The sequence below is a fragment of the Photinus pyralis genome, unplaced genomic scaffold (genome assembly GCF_008802855.1).
Source record: "Photinus pyralis isolate 1611_PpyrPB1 unplaced genomic scaffold, Ppyr1.3 Ppyr1.4_LG2, whole genome shotgun sequence".
In the NCBI taxonomy this organism is placed as follows: domain Eukaryota; kingdom Metazoa; phylum Arthropoda; class Insecta; order Coleoptera; family Lampyridae; genus Photinus; species Photinus pyralis.
The window spans coordinates 2492223-2515637 of record NW_022170403.1 but is presented as its reverse complement, the minus strand read 5'-3'; the positions used below and the strand labels follow the sequence as shown (position 1 = coordinate 2515637).

The window sequence follows — 23415 nt, the reverse complement described above, 5'->3', positions numbered from 1 at the left end:
AAGCGCCCTTTGGCATGATATCGATTTTGATCATTAGGCTATTCCTTACCTACTGTTCAAGTTAATCGATCCATTTTGAAAAAATTGCCAAGGCAAAACCGTTTCCTGTACTATTAATAATAATATTTATTAGATTAGACCATATTATACCCTCTTGATTAAGCCAGATCGGAAATTTTCATATAGGTAAGAATTGAGTGTATGTGTTACATATACCTAAGCAGGATTGTCGAAATAGTAAAACATAATCGAACTTCGAAATAAATACATATTGTTACAGACAAAATAATCATGCGTTTGGAGGTTTTTTCAACCAAATTTACTGGATTATTTTTGTTATTCTTATTCTTTTCATTTTAGCAGTCATCTAAGAGGAAGACCATCATACATCAATGTTGAAGATGTATAAATGAAGAAATAGTAGTAGAATTTATTGGTTTTTTGACCTCATCTAGATAAATTTTTACCACCGCAAGTACGATATGATGACTGCGTTACTTTACTAGGTTTTGTTAATTTTTTTTGCGTCGGCAGAGCTTTCCCAGTAGGGATGCAGCCGTACAAATAGGAAAATCGAGAGATTTGAGTAGGTACGTTAAACATTGCGTATCATCGAAATTTACCCATCGTTAAAATTTAGAGGCTAGAAATTACTTTCCAGTTAGGTAAGTGTTATAAGTTTGTGGCAAGGGAAGATGATGTGGTAAAAACTAGATTGTGCTGCAGATTCAGATTCAGAGGCAGATTCTCGAATAATTTACCATCTTGGTAAAGTACCAACAAGTAGCGAAGTCATTATTAGCGCTTCCGATATGGATATTGCTGTTAGTGCTTTGGGAAATGTAAGTAAAATTGACGCTACCATCAAGGTATAGATGGAGGTAGGTCTCTTTTCCAATAACACACAGAAATTCATAAATCTTCGGGAGATTTTCGTGAATTTGGGTGTTGATGTGTGTAACGCGTTACCGGGTTTCCACGCATTTACCGGATGCCGGGATGCATGACTTGTGTATGGTCCTCATGGTTTAGTTCATCGCAATTTGGGCGAATGCCACCGAAAAATGTCTGACCTTTTACAATCCGTCTGATTGAAGTGGGTGGAACTATGTGAATGGGAAGTTTAGAATCATTTAAAGTAGTGACAAAAAGAGGAATTTTTTATGTATAATTTTTATATGGTCCTCGTGGTTTAGTTCAGGGGTGTTTTTCCCTACATTGAAGGGCGACACCAACGATGCACTTGAAATCGTCTGCCATAGCATATTTGAAAACTATGGAAAAAATGGGATTTCTTGATACAAATCTTTTCCGTGACCCTTATAGTTTAGTAATTTAGTTGATCGTCTAAAGAAGTCACTTATTCAGCGCCGCCCCCAGTTAATGCTGCCGCTTACGACAGGCAGACGAGTGATTTTATTACTAGTTTTCAACATACTTTCAGCCTGCATTGTCGAATATTTTGTGGGTTATGGTTTAGTTACCATGTACGCTGCCTCCCGGTCTATAACGTGGGACTGTTTTTGTTTCCCATACCTACTGCATAATAATGAGATACAAAAATTACAACAATATTTGTCATTATTTCTTTATTCGCCATCATTTACCTTAGTCCTGCAACTGATACTCATTTACATCTTTGCCATCAATTTTTAACTGAACACCTTCAAATTCAATGCATTTGATTTCGTTTGAAAATGTAGATATATAAGTAAATATAATTAATGCTAAAATCCATTCCGAAAATGTACTTGTCAATCGGAGATTATAACCTTCATGTTCTTCCGTCCACCACATTTTGGATTCACCTGCCAATTCAACAAATCGTTAAATAGAAATAAAGGTCCCTGTGTAATGTACCAGTAAATTTGGTCATTCCTAAAACTCCGGATAGAAATATCAGCATAAACACCGGTACCATAGGAACTTAAGTAGAACATCCATTTTGGAATACTTCTCTTACACGCGGAAACATAAGCGTGCGATATTCTGGTCTGCAATTAAACGTATTTAATGTATGACCACCAACGCTATTTGAATATGTATATGTATATACCTGCAGTATACAATAAACGCTTCCAATACCCAAAGCCATTAAGGCACCAATTAAATGGACAATAAGAATGTTACTTTCTTGGAAATTTGCAGTTATGCTTGTTCCAAAACTTACCGCAATACCAACTTTAAATGTTACGCTATTCCATTTTGAATTTAGCTTTATGTTTTGGGTTTTTATGTCATGCTCAACTTGGCGATACCTTACGTACATTGCAAATAATACTAAAATGGCGATAAAGAAAAAGAAAATTATTAGGTATAGTGGTAAACTTACGTAGTAGTGCTCCTAAATTAAGGAATTGCGAAAACACGCAACTTGCAGGTGGTAGTGCTCCAGCTTCGCTGATGTATGGAAACAAATAATACACACTCCCTGTCTTCACGGCTATTATATATCTACGATTAGTAATTATTATTAATATTAAACAATGTCTGAAATGGTAATTAACAGTTGAACAATAAGTAAATGGATCGAATATTTTTTCGGTCGGGGTCACTATTTGTTATTCGGTAGGAAGGAATCATAAACAAATAAATATTCAAACAATTAATAAGGTCTTATCATTTACAATTTTCCAAAAAATATCAAGAATTAAGCATAAGTTTTCAACATAAAAAATCATATCATATCGTAGCTATAGAAAACAAAAAGCAATAATAATTAATCAGACATTTCAGTGCAGAGCATTAACCTATTTATTACTGTATGATAGATTCAAAGTGTAAGTGACCTAGATAAATCTGCATTATCAGGGGATTGTAAGATAACCCACATCATAAAGAAATCGGAATCTGTTATGGTTAAGGCAATAAAACACCTACAAATTACAATCAATCAGTCGTTTCCGGGTGTAAGTATACTGTCGTGCATTTCTTCACCATCTTTATTCATAACAACGCAGCCACGAACCACTGTTTAAAGCACATTTATTTAAACTAAATTTAATAGGCATTTGTCTGCCTACAATAATAAGTCAACTATTAGATAAGAAGGAAATGGGTGGCCCATAAAATGAACTTACGTAATAATAAATGTGGAAAGAAACCAAATAGTTGTGGCAACTGGCAAGTATTGTAACTTCATCATTTTGTTGAAATAACTACTGACCATTGATGCTGTTAATACTTAAACGTTTAGACGTTATCTAAACAGAGATAAGTTTGTTTACTCGTTTTGCGTTATTTGTTTTACCAACGTGTATTGTTTAGTGCAAGTTTCCCATGTGGACATTGGACAATGGATTATTAATTGATTAATTAATTAATAAAGGTGAACTTGTTTCACACTAAGGCGACACTCACACTCAACATACGCTCAAAATTGATTTAATGAAATCAAATAGGAATGAGAGTGAGCCTGGTGTAACGTCTATTTGATTTCATTGTATCAATTTTGAGCGTATCTTGGGTTGTAAAGATGTGAAATTTAATGTGATTAATTCGTAATTTGACTCCTGGAATCTGGAATTAATCTAAATTTCTATCAGGACAGGGTGGTAGTTTCGGAGACGTTATGTTTGTTGACATTCCCACCAGTAGGTACAATTACCATCACCATTTCATTCCCACTTCCGTCCAAACAGCAGAGCTGGGCAGTATTTTGTAAATACTTTTTAGTATTCAAATCCTTTAAAGTATTCAAATACTTTGTAATTAAATACTTTTTTATGGAAGCAGTATTTGTATTTGTAACTCAAATACTTTCACAAATATTTAGTATTGGAATACTTCGTAAAGTATTCGAATACATCGCAAGGTATTTGAATACTTAACCTTCCTTTTTTACCAAAAATCGATTACACCAAAATTTCTCGGGAAAACACTTTTTCTTATTAATTTTGGGGCGTAGAATCCAAAACAATTCCTACTTTTTCGATCAGACTTTTCAATCAAAAGTTATAGACTAGAAACCAATTTCGAAAGAAAATTCAAAGGGCTGTAACTTTTGAACTAGTAACCCAATCTTGGAACTGTTTGAAATTATGGATTCTACAGGCCACATTCTATAAGAAAATTTTTTTCCGGGTCGATCTGAGACAATTTTCTTTTCGGGCCTCAAAAAAAGGCAGTGTATAACCTTCCTTTTTTACCAAAAATTGATTGCATCAAAATTTCTCGGGAAAACACTTTTTCTTATTAATTTTGTGGCGTAGAATCCAAAACAATTCCTACTTTTTCGATCAGACTTCTCAATCAAAACTTATGGACTAGAAACCAATTTCGAAAGAAAATTCAAAGGGCTGTAACTTTTGAACTAGTAGCCCAATCTTGGAACTGTTTGAAATTATGCATTCTATAGGCCACATTCTATAAGAAAATTTTTTTCCGGGTCGATCTGAGACAATTTTTTGTCGGGCCTCAAAAAAAGGCAGTGTAAAACCATCAGACTTCTCAATCAAAAGTTATAGACTAGAAACCAATTTCGAAAGAAAATTCAAAGGGCTGTAACTTTTGAACTAGTAGCCCAATCTTGGACCTGTTTGAAATTATGGATTCTACAGGCCACATTCTATAAGAAAATTATTTTCCGGGTCGATCTGAGACAATTTTTTTTTCGGGTCTCAAAAAAAGGCAGTGTATAACCTTCCTTTTTTACCAAAAATCGATTGCACCAAAATTTCTCGGGAAAACACTTTTTCTTATTAATTTTGGTGCGTAGAATCCAAAACAATTCGTACTTTTTCGATCAGACTTCTCAATCAATTTAGAAATGTTTAGGGAAAGTTTCCATTGTCACAAAATCAAATATAAAAATCCGATCCAACTGAATACCGAACGATCCTGGAGTGAAACTTTTTGATTCGATAGTCTACGTAACTTAAAAACAATAGGCACCTTTCTTATATCCTTACGACCATGTGTACCAATTTTCAAAGCGATCGCACGTTTCTAAACAAACTATCATGCACACGGACAAACGGCTGGTCAAAAATGGATCCGTTCCAAAATCGCTAGGATTAATTTCAGAAAGGCGCACGTATCATGTGCACGACGCTTTGAAAACTGGTACACGTATTCTTAAGGATATAACTGGTATAAGCCTGGGTATAAGAAAGGTCCTGGTAGGTACCTCCTATATAATAATAATAATAATAATACGCTTTTACCCCCCTTAAATTTGTATATAACAATAGAAATATAAAAAAGCTAACCCCATACACAAAGTATAACTTGATTTTTTAAGTAGTATTAAGACTTTTATCTAGTATACTATTTTAAATTTTTTATTTTACATTATGTCTATTATATGTCAATTATATCTGTCATATGTGATATATGAAGCAGTCTATTACGCCCAAGGGCATAATGAGAGGGCATAATGGATTGTCATCTCATTATGCCCTCAAATGGCCTGTCAAATTGATTGACGGAGTTATATTATGTCATAAAAAAGATGCAACTTGATTCGTATGGAGCACTTTAATGTTGGGCAAAAATAATCATGACATTTGTATATTGGAAATGCATTCTTTGGAATGATGAAAAATAAAATGTTGTATGCACCTCAGGCATTACTCAATATTTAACCCTCGGGCGACTTACAATCCCTCGGGTCGGAGGCCCTCGGGCTCTGTCGCCCTCGGCATAAATATCGCCTTAAGCCCTTGATGCATAAATAACTATAATGTATTTAAGTGACAAGTATTTGAATATTTTTTACTGTATTCGAATACTTTTCAAAGTATTCGAATACTTTTTATAGTATTCGAATACCTTTGATAGTATTAGAATACTTTTGAAAGTATTCGAATACATTCTAAAGTATTTGAATACTTATTTTTTAAAGTATTTGAATACTTTTCTATGTATCTGTATCTAGTATTCGCTTGTGCTGGACGTAAAAGTATTTAGTATTCAAATACTTTTTGAAAGTATTCTGCCCAACTCTGCCAAACACTATATAAACAGAAACCGAACCAGAAAGGAGGTCTTAGGATTCTTGCCCTGATCCGAAGTACCACAGTCCTGTTCCGTGGTTTGAGTAGCGATTGTAGATCACACTCTAACAATAAGCTACCTTTTCTAATCATTATATTACTTATATTCTACCAAGCTTTAGTTAATTATTTTAATGGTGACCTGGATCTCCGATATAGAGTTACCCAAAAACAGCTGCCTGTGTTCCTGAACGTAGATAACCCAACATACACAGGTTGTGTTGACGAACAGGAGATTGTGTAGAAGAGAGGTTTTAGAGGTCCTTAGGTTACGAAGAGGCCTAAGGGTAGCCTGTAACCGCTAGACCCGTTACAGGGGAGCGTGAGCGTCGCCTTAATGTGAAACAAGCTTTATTACAGTCACGACCGAAGCTTGACAAAGATCGAGATTCACACCTTGATATTTACTTTATTAACGAACTCCTAGCGAGTTCATGATTTTGGACTTTCTGTCCGTCCGTCTGTGGAAAAGATAACCGAACGGTACAAGTATACAAATTCTTAACACCCCAATTCGATGAGTAAAAGAATATCAGAGCATCCTTTCCCCCTAATTCCTTCACGTCTCTTTCTTTTGTTGTTCCTCCACTAGCCCTTATCATTTTTTTGATACCTCCATCTCCATCTTGCCTCTTTTATCCGCTGATGACATTTTCACGACTGATTCTCGCCTATTTCGTATTTCTATCACTCCCTTTAAATTGCTCTTCATTTGGTCAGTTTTCTTTCTTGCATGCTCTCTCCCTTCAGATTTCTTCCTTTAATTCCACATTCACGCCTACTTAAATCGGCCTTTTCTTTATTTCGTTCTTCTTACGCGTCTCATCGTGGGGGCCGTTTCTTTCACATCTGTTTCTTTGGCGCCTGTTTCAACGTCAGACTTTTTGACAACCCTTTCACGTTTCTACATAATTCCTCCCCCCCCCTCCTTTCACACTTCTTTCCTTCGCATCTTCTTCTTCTTCTTCTTCTCTGCCTACCGCGCCCTGTTAATTCCTTCCAACTACATTACACATTCCTACTTAAGGCATTCTCTATCGCACGCCTCCTTCACGGTTATGGTACGGTCTTGTGTCGTTATGTGTCTTTCCATTCCGTAAAAGTCAACGAGCATAAAGGCTAATGGCCTTAGAAGCCGAAGCCTTAGGTGGGGTTTTCGTGGATATACCTCGATAATGGGAGAGCCCCACACTGATCCGGACTTCTAGCCGGAGTGTACATAAGAAGCATTTCCCCACCTGTAAAAAAAATCAGTCGCGTCTGAAAAATATGCTCTAGCACTTGCTTGTGCTATTTACCACCTACACCACCTATATTTTTTCCCACATTAGATCAGCATAAGAAATACCTACCGATTTCTATTTCTGTACAAATAATCGCACTCTATCCAACTGCGTTCGTATAGTTCCGTGATGAAAGTAATTCATCTGGGTCATACTCGAAGGGGATGAAAACTACATTAAAAGGTATTTTAATTCTTTATTCAACAACCTTCGGTTCATCTTTATTGTGATAAAAATTGAATACTGACCACTTCTTACACACTATGCCGTTTTAATGCCCCCTATTTGGTTATTACTTTTAGGTCAAAAAGTAACATTTTATATAGCAAACTTTCGGACCTCGATATCTGACTGGATCTAAAGTTGAGGGCGGCACTATGCATGTCGGCACTACATAAATTGTTCAGCCTCATTTTCTGAAACGAGTAAAAAGCTTCTCATAAACAAAAACAATTATAAACATATATAATACTTTACTCTAGACTGAGAGACTCCACCACCTTCTCTCCGTTTCCTGGTGTAGCAAATTTCATTCTAAATCGTATCTCTTCGTACTCTATTAATTTATATTCACTTGCAAATATAAATAAATAACATATGAAACAAATAGCTAAACACCACTCCGTAACCGTTGCAACTAATTTAAGGGTAAATCCTCCCTCACTTTCACTCCAACATGGTATACTTTCGCCTATGAAGTTAAGCTCACAGCCATCTTCAGAAAATGTTATCTGTGATATCTTACCTTTAAATTCTGCTAGCGCCATGAGAATAGATATTCCAGAAACTATAACTAGTAAGCAACAACATACAGACACTGCAATTTTAGAGTAGAGAATTTTATTACTTATGTTGATCTCTGGATGTTTCTCGTAAAAATTTCTAACAAAATAAGAAATTGCTGACTGGAAGGTAAAATATTAATAGAAAAATTATGGTTACCGTACTATGCAAACCTGCACGCCCATGTATGCAGAGCCAAATCCAAATGTCATACCGGCACCCATGAGGTGTATGAACAGTATTGAGGTTTCTTGAAAATTTCCCACAATGGTAAGACCGATACTTGATAATATACCAATTACCAGTCCCAAATTATTCCAAAATTTATTCAAGTTTACTTCAGCCATTGCTTGGATGAATCGAACTTGTCGATAACGAATGTATGCCGTAACAGTGACTAAAACAGATATAATCAGATCTTGACGAGTGCCAGGAAATGAATAGGTACAGAGCAACGCGCCAATGTTGAGTACCTGACCAAATAGACAACTTTCTGGTGGTGTGGTACCAGTATCACTGATGAATGGAATGTAAACATGGTTTTGCAATATTGCCAGTGAGAATCTGCAACAATGTAAACTAAAATTGGTGATGGCCCACTATTATAATATAGTACGATTGTGAAAAGATTCACTTCCACTGTTATACAAAGTAATGGGGTGAGGTATATTGGTTCGCCTTTGAGTAATTAGACCACAATCTAACACAGTCTATCACTAAATTGTAACACTGATTTATTTTCTTATTTTATTGACTAACGTTTGTGCTAGTTTTTATTTTTCTAACATAATGTTTTAAATAGGTCCGTGAAGTTGGAGTGTCGACTTGAAAGGAATTAAGTCCCATGTATCTCATAATTTTGTGCTCATTTTGTGCTAATTTGTGCTGCTAATTTAAAATTTTGTTCTCATCAGCTTAATGAGTAATTCAACTTTTTCTGATGACACTCCAACTTCACGCTGGAGTGTCAACATTGATATTTTCAAAATTTTCTTGTACTATAATTTTGTGCTCATTTTGTGCTAATTTGTGCTTCTAATTTAAAATTTTGTGCTCATCAGGTTAATGAGTAATTCAACTTTCTATGACGACACTCCAACTTCACGCTTGAGTGTCAACATCGATATTTTCAAAATTTTTTACTATAATTTTGTGCTCATTTTGTGCTAATTTGTACTGCTAATTAGCAGTCCATGTACTGTATTGTCTAAGTTGGAAACCCATAATATTCTAGACACCGAAAGAATTGTAAAGATATTCATAGAAAAAGAATATGATGGTGTAAAGATAGAAAGCTAATATTCTCCAAAAGGTTTCGCAAATACTTGCAGTTAGTAATGAACAATTAGGTACATCTCCAGGTGTAAATGTTCGAAGAAGGTTATGTAATGTCGTCTCACGTGACGTTGCCAATGTCAATTTCGCTAAGATGGCGGGTCCAGGTAAATTGTTGTTCTATGGGTAAAATTGCGATGTCATCCACGTTCTGCGTAAGAAATATCCAGGTAGAGAATAACGTAAAAGTAATCCAGAAGAGAAAATGATAAGAAGTTAAGAGAGAAGTTTGAGCGAACCTTGAGGGAAGATAAAACCCTAAAAAACGTATTAAGAAAAATGCTGAAGTATATACCTCACACTAATTACTTGCAAAGCGTATTCAATGGAGCACAGCCACAGCACATCAGAAATAGAGAAAAAACACTCAATAGAAATATGTTCACAGCCAAAACAGATTGACACAAAGTCAAGTAAAAAGTAATGGCGTATCGAGAAAAATTTGCACGCAATTAACCCAGATCCAGATCGTCTCTGAAAGGAAGAAGTATAGGACATGCGTATGTAGAAAAAAAAGAAGATCACGACCTCTAGTGGCGAACCAAAGAACTATGGTAATAACAAATATACTATAGAAATGACTGGCATCTAAACTAAACGGGTTTACAGAGGGAATACCTAGATGGGGTGAGAAATATAAAGAGAGGTGCAACTCGATTAATTTAGATGAGGCTTATTGCAAGATGCTTCAGTACATCGGCAATTTGGTAAAGAATAATCGATTTCCGCAGATGTAGCAGCGTTTATTTATTTATTTACTATTCCTCTCTTGTTCTGGGCCCTCAACAGGCTTACGCCCAATTACAGAGTGACCCGCATAGTGCTTTTTAGAGGTGCCTCTGCAGAGAAGGTATTAAGTTGTTTTATACTACTCCGGTATTTACCTTACGAATTAGGAAAACTGCAGAAAAACGTCATTCAGAGTAGCCGGCAGAATGCTCGCAACTGGTCTAAGGTATCTGCCACAGATGAAAAATTCACCTCAATCCAGGTTCGAACACCCGACCTCCGGAATTATAGTCCAACGCTCTTTCATTGGTTTTCAATCGGTTTGTGTTGTTGGGTGGCCTTTAAGCATCAGAGTCGCACGTCTAACACACTCACACCCCTCCCACTGTGGACTGTGGGCACGGGAAGCTTCGGGAATATGTATCGCAATTTTACATATAGTTGCGCCTCTTTGCTATTTCTCACTCAACAATCAACGAGTAAAATTCGAAGTATATAAGGAATATAAATTTGGAATATCAATTGGTAAGAAAAGAACGCTACATACTCCTTTCCTTGTTTTATTCCTGGTTGCCGTATTTACCGCTCATCAACAAACAATCAGATATTTAAATTTGTGGTCTCTACGCTTCATGCTTCTTGCTAAACAAAACCAAAACTGGTGAATACTCAAAATGTTTCCTCCAAAATTTACCGCCCCTAGAATTTGCCGCTCTAGGCGCGCAACTAGTCCGCCTTGTGGGAAATACACCCCTGGATGTAGCTCAAGGGAGAGTAATAAAAAAAAGAGAGCGAAGCCGCAAAAGGCACCTTACTGTGGACATAAAAGTTAAAAGTAAAGAGGTTTGTGCCTAAGGCGAGTAAAGTGCGAGCATTTTTCATGCATTATTCGGGACATCCTTAGTCCATTGTTATGTGACCTATGTTTTTCGTTATTAGAAGCATCTATAATTAAAAATAAGGAAGTTAGTATTGGGCTTCATTCCGTTCTTCAGCCTGATAATTGTCATTACGACTAATTATACACGAAAATTGGGTAACCATTTTATCACAAAATTCCATTATAATTCGGATTAATGTTATAAGTTCATAAACACAAATTCAGCCCTATTTCTTTTGTACGATTTGTTTGTTTCTAATTCTTTTAGTAACTGCGTTGTAACTCAAAGTTGATTTTTTTTTAATTGAAGTTACAATTTACCATGGTTTAAAAAAATTTATTGCTTTACGAGCTTTCCTAAAATGTATAATACATCATACTTATTTATCATACTTATTTTCAAGAATAAGCTTTTTACAATAAATTTTGCTTATTAATACATCTTGCCTGAAAGATAATAACAAAAGTTTTTTTGTGGAAAGAGTAGCTAATTAGCTAACACTCCACCCACTATAAAATAAAGACAATAATAAATAAATAAAAAGTTGGTTATTAAAAGGTCTAGAAAGAAACGACTGACGACATTGGTTATCTACATTAAAAACTGCTTGAATAATGCTAAAGCCATTTCGTTCTAGCTTCAACATTTTTCACTTTTTCTCTCTAGTGAAAAAAACAAAGACGGCAGCTTATTTCCGGCAAAGGTAATGGAATAAGCATAAAAAATAAGGACACGAGTACTAAAACCGTTTTCGTTTATCTGCGCTAATAAGAAAATTACCCATTTAATCCCATCGAAATCGGACTACACTGTACATAGTACGTACGGTACGTACCCACAGGCAGAAAAATTTTATTATTTAGAAGTTGCTTAAAATGATCTAAAATGTCGACATTTGATGAAATTTTTTCCAAAAAAACGGCGATGGCAATATCCAACTAACTGACACTACAGTGAGTATCTTCAGAAAAATTTGAATTTCTCATTAACCTGATGAGCACAAAATTTTAAATTAGCAGCACAAATTAGCACAAAATGAGCACAAAATTATAGTAAAAGAAAATTTTGAAAATATCGATGTTGACACGCAAGCGTGAAGTTGGAGTGTCATCAGAGAAAGTTGAATTACTCATTAACCTGATTAGCACAAAATTTTAAATTAGCAGCACAAATTAGCACAAAATGAGCACAAAATTATAGTAAAATAAAATTTTGAAAATATCGATGTTGACACTCAAGCGTGAAGTTGGAGTGTCATCAGAGAAAGTTGAATTACTCATTAACCTGATGAGCACAAAATTAATGATGAGCATAAATTTACTAATTATCGATCTGGATCTGGGTTAATTGCGTGCAAATTTTTCTCGATACGCCATTACTTTTTACTTGACTTTGTGTCAATCTGTTTTGGCTGTGAACATATTTCTATTGAGTGTTTTTCTCTATTTCTGATGTGCTGTGGCTGTGCTCCATTGAATACGCTTTGCAAGTAATTAGTGTGAGGTATGTACTTCAGCATTTTTCTTAATAGGTACGTTTTTTAGGGTTTTATCTTCCCTCAAGGTTCGCTCAAACTTCTCTCTTAACTTCTTATCATTTTCTCTTCTGGATTACTTTTACGTTATTCTCTACCTGGATATTTCTTACGCAGAACGTGGATGACATCGCAATTTTACCCATAGAACAACAATTTACCTGGACCCGCCATCTTAGCGAAATTGACATTGGCAACGTCACGTGAGACGACATTACATAACCTTCTTCGAACATTTACACCTGGAGATGTACCTAATTGTTCATTACTAACTGCAAGTATTTGCGAAACCTTTTGGAGAATATTAGCTTTCTATCTTTACACCATCATATTCATTTTCTATGAATATCTTTGCAATTCTTTCGGTGTCTAGAATATTATGGGTTTCCAACTTAGACAATACAGTACATGGACTGCTAATTAGCAGTACAAATTAGCACAAAATGAGCACAAAATTATAGTAAAAAATTTTGAAAATATCGATGTTGACACTCAAGCGTGAAGTTGGAGTGTCGTCATAGAAAGTTGAATTACTCATTAACCTGATAAGCACAAAATTTTAAATTAGAAGCACAAATTAGCACAAAATGAGCACAAAATTATAGTACAAGAAAATTTTGAAAATATCAATGTTGACACTCCAGCGTGAAGTTGCAGTGTCATCAGAAAAATTTGAATTACTCATTAACCTGATGAGCACAAAATTTTAAATTAGCAGCACAAATTAGCACAAAATGAGCACAAAATTATAGTAAAAGAAAATTTTGAAAATATCGATGTTGACACTCAAGCGTGAAGTTGGAGTGTCATCAGTGAAAGTTGAATTACTCATTAACCTGATTAGCACAAAATTTTAAATTAGCAGCACAAATTAGCACAAAATGAGCACAAAATTATAGTAAAAGAAAATTTTGAAAATATCGATGTGACACTCAAGCGTGAAGTTGGAGTGTCATCAGAGAAAGTTGAATTACTCATTAACCTGATGAGCACAAAATTTAAAATTGGCAGCACAAATTAGCACAAAATGAGTACAAAATTATGAGATACTTGGAACTTAATTCCTTTCAAGTCGACACTCCAACTTCACGGACCCGTTTTAAATAAGTATAATAGAAATTACAGTACCGGGTGATCAAAAATGATTGCGTTTGAATTTCCTCCAAAACAGAAATGATAATATGCCTAATGTCATTTATTGCGATGGATTAATTAATTAAAGAAAATTAATAAAACCAAGTACAAGCACTTCTCCAAATCCTCTTAGAATCTCCTTTTTAAATATTTTTTTAATTTCGAAATTCGAATTCAGCGACCCAAAAGACATAATATAAGCCCATGATAACGAGGGCACCTCGAAAAATTACTCAAGTGCTGTACTTCGATTTTCATTTCTATAGGTAATAAATATCAGTTCATAATTTCTAAGAGATGTTTTATTTAAACAAATTAACGCAAAAGAGTGTTAGAATAAATTATATGTCTGGGATCATCGTTTGCGGCGAAGTGTAAGCCTGTATAACTGTTTTACTGCACGAGAGCCATCCTTTGATAATATACCTACAATCAAAGGAGCCGCCGCGTGCCGTATGCCTTTGCGTTGTCCATCTTAGTAGTTCAACGAAGAATATACAAGTTGCACATGTTTTCAGAGTATTTATTCCTCAGAATCGAATTTCTATATCAAATTTGAGCTATCCTTTCACCTTCCGATCGAAATCGCTAAAAAATTGAATTTTGCGAAAGTATATTCCCCGATCTCCTAAAATTAGTCTCTGTAACCCCAATATTCCAAACAGGAGACACAACAGACAAAAACAACTATCATCCAATATCTCTCATTCCGGTTATTGCAAACATTTATAAAATAATTCTATTTAATCAAATAACTGAATATTTCGATTCAAATAACGCAGTCAGGGCCGGATCTACATATTTTGCGCCTATGGGCCTTGGGAACAACTAGTAAAGTAAGCAGGTCCCAAGATTCTGAGATAGGATGAAATACACAGGATGTGGCTCATCTTTGGTGCAATAAAATCCTTCTGTTAAGGCAAGATCTGTGAATCGCAACTTATATAACACACATAGATTGTAAATCGAATAGTTTTTATTAGCAGAATCGCGCCCCCGAGATGAAGAACTTGCCACTCGTTCGGCGTTTCGACCCTATACAGTTGATTGTCTAAATCAGTCCCGGCGATATTCCGTGTCGTAACTCGTTTGATGTTTTTTTGCCACCCCCGTGGCCGTCTCTTCAAGGCGAAAATGTTATAACTGCCGTAATTTGCAAACTACCTACTTTAAGATGATAATAAAAAGGTATTTAGTAAACATCAAGGTATTTTTTGCACTCCTTCGTTCTAAATCGCGTTTTTCCAATAGAACACGAAAGTCGGGAACGTCAATTTTACAATTATTGACTATCTACTTTCGCGCACTAGTGCCTAAAAATTCAACGAAAATATCTTTTTAGTGCGGATCATAAACTAATAAGTAGTATGATGGAAGAGCAAAAAAGAAAATATAAATACACTTTACATCATTCCCTTTAGTACAGGGGCAAAAATAAGCTTAAACCAGAAGTTTTGAACAATAAATTGACATTTTAAATTTCTAGATTTCTACTTTATCGGCATAGAGGACTTCATTTTTTCAAAAGAATATAATGTCGCAAAAATCTCGCGAAAAGGATTTGGATTTATATAAATTCGATTTAACTAATCCGTGCAAAAAATAGAATACATGTTACGTGCGTGAACAGTATTTGCTTGATTCGCGCCGCCAAACTTCGCGCTCATCTGCAAAATAACTGTTCCCCAGTGGCGTAGCTATCGGGGTAGTAGGGGTTGCAATTGCTACCCGGCGCCAAGTACCGAAAGGCGCCGCGGTTAGTATCGTTTATTGGTTTATTTATTATATTACTTACATTTACATCGCGGTTGGGATTAATCAGAGTAGCAAAAAGTCAACAAAAATAATCTTACAAGATTTAAATTTAATTATCTAACTGTGATACAGTAAACCTCTAAGCTTATGTATAAAAGAAAAACCTTTATTTAACATAAAGGCCTATTGTATCTCGAAACTTGACAATATCACATTTCAACTAAATGAAGTCATGCGAGGTGCACGTGCAAGGATGCGATGCGAAGTATTGAACGTTATCATTATTGCCCTGCACCTGCATGTGTATGCGAGTTATCTTTATTTTTTATTTTTGGAGAAAGGCGCATTAATTGTTTTGCTACCCGGCGCATCGTACTCTAGCGACGCCACTGCTGTTCCCGCACTAATAATGTAAATAACTATTAGTCGTAATATCACATTCAATGGTTGCGAGACGTCAATTTACAGCAAAAATAAGTAGTATTCAATAACAAAAAGTACAAACAGACAAAGAAATTCATACAAAACTAACAATATTAAAAATAAAAATAAGACAAGTTAATATCACAAAAACAATAGGTGTACTGAGGTACTCCTCTATGGAGTAAAAACAATACGTTAAAAAATGATTCGGGGGCTATTATTTTTGGATTTGCAAAGTCTATAATATGGAATTCTCAGATTTTTTGCGTTTCTAGTGTTGTAGCTGTGGACCCAAAAATAATAAAATAATAGTTAATCATTTAGTTTAGCATTTACAGAAGGTATATAGTAATTCTTGCCAGTAGTTTAGAAGCAAAATTAAAAGTAAAATTGTTAGAGGAAGCCGCCAATAAAATCGACTTACACATATCCTATACTAAAAACAGAACACAGATCTAATGATAAAAATTGTGGTAAATTCTTAAAGTTTAAAATTGGGGAAAAAATAAAGAAGTGGACCAACTCTCATTTTCCCTATATGTGCTACCTCAAATAAAAAAAGTTGTTCAATGGATAAGTAATCAAGTTTAGTGCGCATACCTAACGCAAAAGGATGTAGCAAGTGGCAGACCTTGGTTGGTATTGAAATGGAACAGTAGCTTGTTTATGACGATGTTACTCGTTATTTTAAAATTGTTAATTGTAATTGATAATTTTTATGGGATCAATCAGGTATTGTACATAATTATGCTCTACTCAATGTCATCCAGCAAACTTGTTTGACCTTTAATACCTTTGCAAATTACTGACATTCGAATGGAGAAGATTTGTACCTAGCAATTTCGCGTGAATATTGTTACATATATGTGAAAAATGACACTTACAATGTAATTAAAATATACGTTTATTTATCAAAGAAATGAATATGAATGTCAAGTAATTACACACATTAGAAGTAGTTTACTTTTACTCTCACACTTTTTAGTCAGGTAAAAACCACTAAATTAACATAAAGTTGCCTAATTTTTTTCTATAAGTTGTTCGATGGCAATAAGATGATGCCACTATTTTATTGATAAAGTAACTCTAACTCTCTACAGTCTACACTCTACAGTGTAATAAAGAATAAATTCCTCAATAAATGTACCACAATGGAGACGGAAGTGTACTAAATTTTTCGATTAAATTACCTAGGAAACCCTTTTAATTAAAGAGGTATTAAATTGGTATAGGAGATGTTGAAAGAATTCATTTTTTCCAAGGAGATATATTGGTAATCATACTATTTTTAGTCAAAGTGCTAGGTACTTTTCAATTTTAAAATAGTCACGTTTGCACTGTTTGAAGATAAAAACTAGGTACTTATTTGAAAATTGGAAATGATCAACTAAACTTCAATTCATTTATTAATTACGGAAATATGTTCCCTATTAGAAATAGATTGTTGCGGTAATTATAAAAATGTAAATTTCCAAATACGTAACAACAACCTTCACACACGATGCCGCCAATAATAATCTAGAAAATAATGATAGGAAAACAACTTACGTGATTATAAATCCTATGAGAAACCAAAGACCTGTCAATATGGGCCAGTAATGTAATTTAAACATATTCCGCAACTTGTTCACAGCCATTACGAATATTAAATATTTTTAACCTATTTAGATGTTAAAACAGGAGGAACCGACGAAGAACTAACAACGAAAATTTTCAACTCTCGGATTCCAGAAACGTGTTTTATGTGGTATTCATAACCTTCACCCCAATGTTTTAAGGTGTAATTTTTATCTGTCTACTATTTCCGTGTACAATGTTCAACAGTTGTTAAAATCTTACGCTACTGCATTTTAGCTAATTGCAAGGGTTCCCCCGTAGTACCCTAGCAACAATACTTTTGTGACCATGGTACAATATAGTAACCATATCGGGACCAAATAATAGACTACAACTAAGTCACGTATTTGACAGATTATTTGTGTTTCTGATATTTACTATACTTAAGTAAAGCTAAATAACTGTAATAGTAAGTACTAAGTAGAGACCAACCAACTTACCCACATAAAGTAAGGTGCCTAATTTATTTAATAGTAAATTAACTATAATTAGTGCTTCATGGAATGTTGCAAGAATTTATTCTAACACACATCATAAAACAAGTATAAATTGTGCACAACTCTTGTGCAGATAAAGCGCATTTTTTTAACCGAAATAGCTTTTGTTTTGACATTACCAATGGATATATTTCTTGCAGACGTCTCAATCGCCCTTTGTGAGTACTCTCTTCAGACAATCCGTTCTTGAGGTATAAGGGAATATACCCAATCACGATAAGAGGTCGAGGAGGAAGGCTATGGTTGGTAGAAATGAATTCCTTTCGTTGAAACCTTTCATTAGAGTACCATGATAAGAGGACAGAAAGAAGGGCAGTAGTTGGCGGAAAACGGTTCCTTTCGTTGAGACCTTTAATTAGAATACAATGAGAGATCAAATTAATTTTTAACCCCCCCCCCCCTCAGCCCCGTCGCTCACTGATCTCGAAAAAGAGGCGCACGGGAAAGTTATAGTTTGTACAAACCAATTTATTTCGATGAGACCTTTCATTAGAATACCATGAAGGGCGGAACATGTGTTTACCCCCTCTCCCCGCCCCATTTCCTAAAGTTTAACTTAGCACCACTAAAGGCATGCGTATGCAAAATCTGGTACCAATTGGTTGTCATATGTAAAAGCTATGCACGTTTTACTTTGAAAAACAGCATCTTAGGAAATAATTCGTGGGGGGGGGGCCCCTTTTAGACTGCGAAATTTGATGGCCGTCTGGCACACCTTCAAGGTATAGGCTACCTACTACAAAAAATTCCAGGACTCTAGGACCTAGGGAAGTAGTTCAAAACGGTAGAAGTGGGTCCGGACGGACAGACAAAACGCAAACAATAGCACATTTTTTTTAATATTTAAGAAATGCGCTAAAAAGAATGATATACAAGAAAATCCTGTAAAAAAAAAATTTCAATGCCTTTTGAACACACCGCCCGTTTCCAATCGAATGTAAAATCTCTCATTTAAAAAATTGCAATGGTAGAAAGTTCCAGAGGCCCCTCACAAAGTTGGAAAGTTCTTGATAAACCTGAAACAGATTTTTGCCAATTAAGTTACAAACAATAATCTTGAAAATAGGAGGGCGTCATCAATGGCCCAATGGCTAAGGTTAAAGGAAGTATAATTCGATTGTACCCATTCTTTTAACCTGAACAACTATTAAAGAGCTTTTTGAACCCTTAAAGACCCTTAAAGAATAACAAGTTAAAAAGTAATCGTAAACGATTTACATAAAGCGCATTTCCACTTGCATTCATTTCCCATTTGTAAGATGCAACTTCTGTTAAAATCGTAAAAATCCGGCCACAAATATGAAAGATAGCGTTGCACATGGGCAATCCATTGTTGACGTGCTACTTCAATTTCAGTTTATGAGAAGAATTTCATTTCAATGCTTTTCTAAATAAGAAAGTTGGAACTGCGCATGCGCAAACCTAAATTTTAAAACTAATTTACTATAACTAACTAATAAACTAAGATTTTCTTTGTGCGCCTAAGTATCAAATTTCACTTAAATAGTTCCATAGCACTAAGTGGCGCTATCAAAAGTATCAAATTTCACTTAAATAGTTCCATAGATAAAAAAGTTGGCACGGCGCATGCGCAAAATAAAATTTTGAAACTGGCGCTAGATTTTCCTTTATTCCAAGTGCCTATGTATCACATTTCATTTAAATTCTTCCATAAATAAAAAAGTTGGCACTGCGCATGCGCAAAACCAAATTTTGAAATTGGCGTTTGATTTTCCTTTATCCCAAGTGCCTATGGATAAATTTCGTTTAAATTCTTCCATAAATAAAAAAGTTGGCACTGCGCATGCGCAAAACCAAATTTTGAAATTGGCGTTTGATTTTCCTTTATCCCAAGTGCCTATCTATCAAATTTCGTTTAAATTCTTCCATAAATAAAAAAGTTGGCACTGCGCATGCGCAAAACCAAATTTTGAAATTGGCGTTTGATTTTCCTTTATTCGAAGTGCTTATGTATCAAATTTCGTTTAAATTCTTCCATAAATAAAAAAGTTGGCACTGCGCATGCGCAAAACCAAATTTCGAAATTGGCGTTTGATTTTCCTTTATCCCAAGTGCCTATGTATCAAATTTCGTTTAAATTCTTCCATAAATAAAAAAGTTGGCACTGCGCATGCGCAAAACCAAATTTTGAAATTGGCGTTTGATTTTCCTTTATCCCAAGTGCCTATGTATCAAATTTCGTTTAAATTCTTCCATAAATAAAAAAGTTGGCACTGCGCATGCGCAAAACCAAATTTTGAAATTGGCGTTTGAATTTCCTTTATCCCAAGTGCCTATGTATCAAATTTCATTCAAATACTTTTATAAGTAAAAAAGTTTGCAATTCGGTTTATGGTCGATATGCGAAAAGGGCACTGTGAATTTTGAATCGATTCGATCCAACTTTTGGCATTGCGTATTATATGGCTAAATCTATGCCCATATTGAATTTCATGCAATTCAGTTTCATAACTAACGGAGATGTAAAAGCGATCGAACATTTCTAAACAAAGTTATCGTTCACACGGACAGATAGATGGACAGACAGACAAAGAAACAGACGGAGAGACCAACCGGCAGGCGACAGATAGCAATGCAAAATTATAAACGATCTCTAGGATCGTTAATAAACGGCAAAAGTGTAAAATTATGGAACATGTAAAAAACGGTTTTTTTGTTTTTTTACAATAACTTTTTTTGTAAGCGGTACAGAAAAAATTCCTTCCTTGGTACAAGACTCGACACCATAACGAACCAAATAGCGAAAAAAGTAGAACAATAGCTCTTAAGATAAAAAAACTAGTAGCGTTGCAAAGTTAGCGGACGGACGGACGGACGGACGGACGGACGGACAAAGTGGCCACAATAGCGCATTTTTATTTTATTTTTGTGGAAATGCGCTAAAAAATTAGTGGTTATATGAATCCTTAACCAGAATTTAAAATATGTACGAGTGTAAATATTGTTGAATACTTTTCTTGGCACTTGAAATAATAACAACCCTTGTAACTCTTTAATTGTAAAGCCACAAAATTGGATTACGGAAAGTTTCAGAACTATTAAGGGACGCTTCAGATTCTCTGTGCATTCGAAGCTTTTCTCAAGTTTAATATAATTGATCGATTTATTTGCATTTATCGAATTTTCCAATTCTATTTTCAGTATTATGTCTATCATCGCCCAAGGAATACTTGATTGAATTTGCAGTGACCCAAGAGCTCGTTTTTCTATATTTGTTACAAGTTTAATTTGCCTCGAATAGATCATTGTCAGAAATGTAATAAGTAATACCTATATTGCTCTGCGTAAGAAGCCTTCGATTTGATATTGACATTTGTTATTAAAACTCTGAATAAATATTGTAACTTTTGCAACTTTTTAAATTCAAAAGTAATTTTATATCTGGAACTGGAACAATAAATTTTGTTTTGCCTTAAATTCCGTTTCTTTGTTGTCTAAGTAGATTACCTACATAACAATTACCGCTCGTATATTGCATTATTTTATATCACTAGGGCGTCCGTTAAATCTACTGGACAAATAATGTCATGGAAACACATGTATGAAATTGGCCGCAAGCCTGTTGAGGGCACAGAACAAGAGAGGGATAATAAAAAAATAAATAAGCATAGCAAGCTACTAGCCAAGCTAAAATCGCGGTAAGTATATGAGCAGATACGTTTAAAAACCTTGAAGCAACTGTTTATATAGAAATATATTAGTTCTTTAATTTGGAAGTGCAAATTCTTCTGTTAACAGTTAAGGCATAACATTTATTACACTTAATTAGTCCCTTGGTATTAGTAAGCCAAACATTTCATGTGTTAGAGGTAATCAAGGTTTGTGCAAAATCGGTGTAACACACGTTCAGGTTTAAATAAATTCATGTTCAAGTTAAACAGCATTGTGTATTAAATTAATTACATAGAATTACTCCACTTTTATAACATTGCATCTTGCTACCTACCATTACTTCATAGTGATCAATTACTGAAAGATGATTTGTTCAAAGATACAATTTAAACTGAATCACTGGCCGATATTAACATTTTCTTGGTTTGTACTAACTTTCATAGTAAGGTAGGCAAACGTTATTTTATCGAATTATATTTATGTGTTAGTTTCAGCTATGTTTGGGCTTTGTGTAATGACCACATATATCCTTTGTTTCCCTACATTAGCGATACTGGAGCTTTGTCACCTGAAAGCTGTATGTTTGGGCAAATGATGAACATTGGAGCTGTTATGAGTATACGATGTCAAATTTAAAAGAAGGTCCGAATTCTTTGATATAATTTTTTTAGTAACGGTGTGCCATTACACTCGATACCGCCAAATAAGATTCCTCAATGATGTGGAAAATTCTACGTTTGTGCACAAACTGAACAAATGTGGATTGTATGTCGGCGCAGTTGGTTGCTTAGGAATAAGTATGGTTGGCAACTTTCAAGAATCCCAGTTCCTTACATTGCATCTGGTGGGTGCTGTTATGGTATTCTGTTGTGGTTCCTTGGTTTTGTGTATACAGGTGATTACTTCCAGTTTTTCAAAATAGACTTATTACATACACACTTTCTAGACGGCCATAACATTTAAGTTACGATCTGCCTATATAAAATATCCAGAATTTGGCATAAGCAACAAAGTCATATATTTTAGAGTATTTCTTACAGTTTGGATTCACGTCCTGCAGACATCCACGGTGGTATTTTCTATACTTGCATTTTTACTGTACAACAACACCGCAGAGATGTCCTTTGCGAAGTACCTACATTGGTCTGAAGAAGATGGAGGATATTACTTTCGTTTGGTTGCAACTTTTTCAGAATACGGTGTCGTATTGGCATATCTTAGTTACTTATTGACTATGGGAAGAGAATTTAAAGCATTAGAGTTTAAAGAAATTCATTTTAAGAGTAAGTATTTAAATGAAACCGCAAACCAGGAAAATAAAATAGTATTGTAAAATAATGTATGATTTTAACTACAATATTATATTATTATAACCGTCCTTCCACATTCCGACTTATGGCGATAAAAAACAGGAGACATTAGGAAAATTGGGACAATTTAACAACACTAGAATTTTCTAAAGTGTTATAGTGTCTGGGTATTTAGTGGTGGTAACCTAGGTGGTAACGATCTTGGGAATCCATGTCAGCCGCCACTTTTGTGAAATATTGTCTATAAACAGAGGGTATTATCATTATTTGGAACATTGTGCAATGTGGTTATAGTTTTCCAGGAAATTTTGTTCGTGGTTCTTATAATGCACAAATGACCATTTCTCGTACTTAGAAACTTGCGTCGTTTGTGTACATTTTGACAGTAGATGGTGAACTGTATATCACAAATTTATATAATGGAGAAATTTTTAGTTTTTTGTTATAAATTAATTACGAAAATTTAAGCAATATGAAACAAGAATGTATGCTAAAGAATCATTAA

General features: G+C 34.7%; 3 protein-coding genes and 1 long non-coding RNA gene across 5 annotated transcripts; 1 reads left to right on the top strand and 3 right to left on the bottom strand.

The window, feature by feature from the left end:
- Window positions 1-1572: 1572 nt before the first annotated feature.
- On the bottom strand, window positions 1573-1937 carry LOC116164999. Its single transcript, XR_004144054.1, has 2 exons — window positions 1861-1937; window positions 1573-1808 (listed from the first exon to the last, which is right to left on the bottom strand). It is a non-coding gene; the product is annotated as an uncharacterized LOC116164999 (long non-coding RNA).
- LOC116163073 (DNA damage-regulated autophagy modulator protein 2-like) lies at window positions 1755-3743 on the bottom strand. The gene is made up of 4 exons (XM_031476919.1): window positions 3081-3743; window positions 2333-2454; window positions 2057-2280; window positions 1755-1994 (listed from the first exon to the last, which is right to left on the bottom strand). Exons 1-4 carry the CDS (start codon window positions 3167-3169, stop codon window positions 1755-1757), a joined length of 675 nt encoding a protein of 224 aa, XP_031332779.1. The 5' UTR covers window positions 3170-3743.
- Window positions 3744-6605: 2862 nt separating this feature from the next.
- On the bottom strand, window positions 6606-17736 carry LOC116163499 (DNA damage-regulated autophagy modulator protein 2-like). 2 transcript variants are annotated; one of them, XM_031477453.1, is made up of 6 exons: window positions 17402-17736; window positions 8511-8626; window positions 8236-8459; window positions 8025-8184; window positions 7752-7970; window positions 6606-7695 (listed from the first exon to the last, which is right to left on the bottom strand). In XM_031477453.1, exons 1-5 carry the CDS (start codon window positions 17488-17490, stop codon window positions 7753-7755), a joined length of 807 nt encoding a protein of 268 aa, XP_031333313.1. In that variant the 5' UTR covers window positions 17491-17736; the 3' UTR covers window positions 6606-7695; window position 7752. The 2 variants fall into 2 exon arrangements, with proteins under 2 accessions (XP_031333313.1, XP_031333312.1); XM_031477452.1 differs by having other exon boundaries at window positions 7757-7970.
- A 4128-nt stretch (window positions 17737-21864) lies between these two features.
- LOC116163498 (DNA damage-regulated autophagy modulator protein 2-like) lies at window positions 21865-22978 on the top strand. The gene is made up of 4 exons (XM_031477451.1): window positions 21865-22047; window positions 22095-22216; window positions 22272-22495; window positions 22547-22978. The coding sequence occupies exons 1-4, from the start codon at window positions 21965-21967 to the stop codon at window positions 22931-22933; spliced, it is 816 nt and encodes a 271-aa protein (XP_031333311.1). The 5' UTR covers window positions 21865-21964; the 3' UTR covers window positions 22934-22978.
- Window positions 22979-23415: the final 437 nt, after the last annotated feature.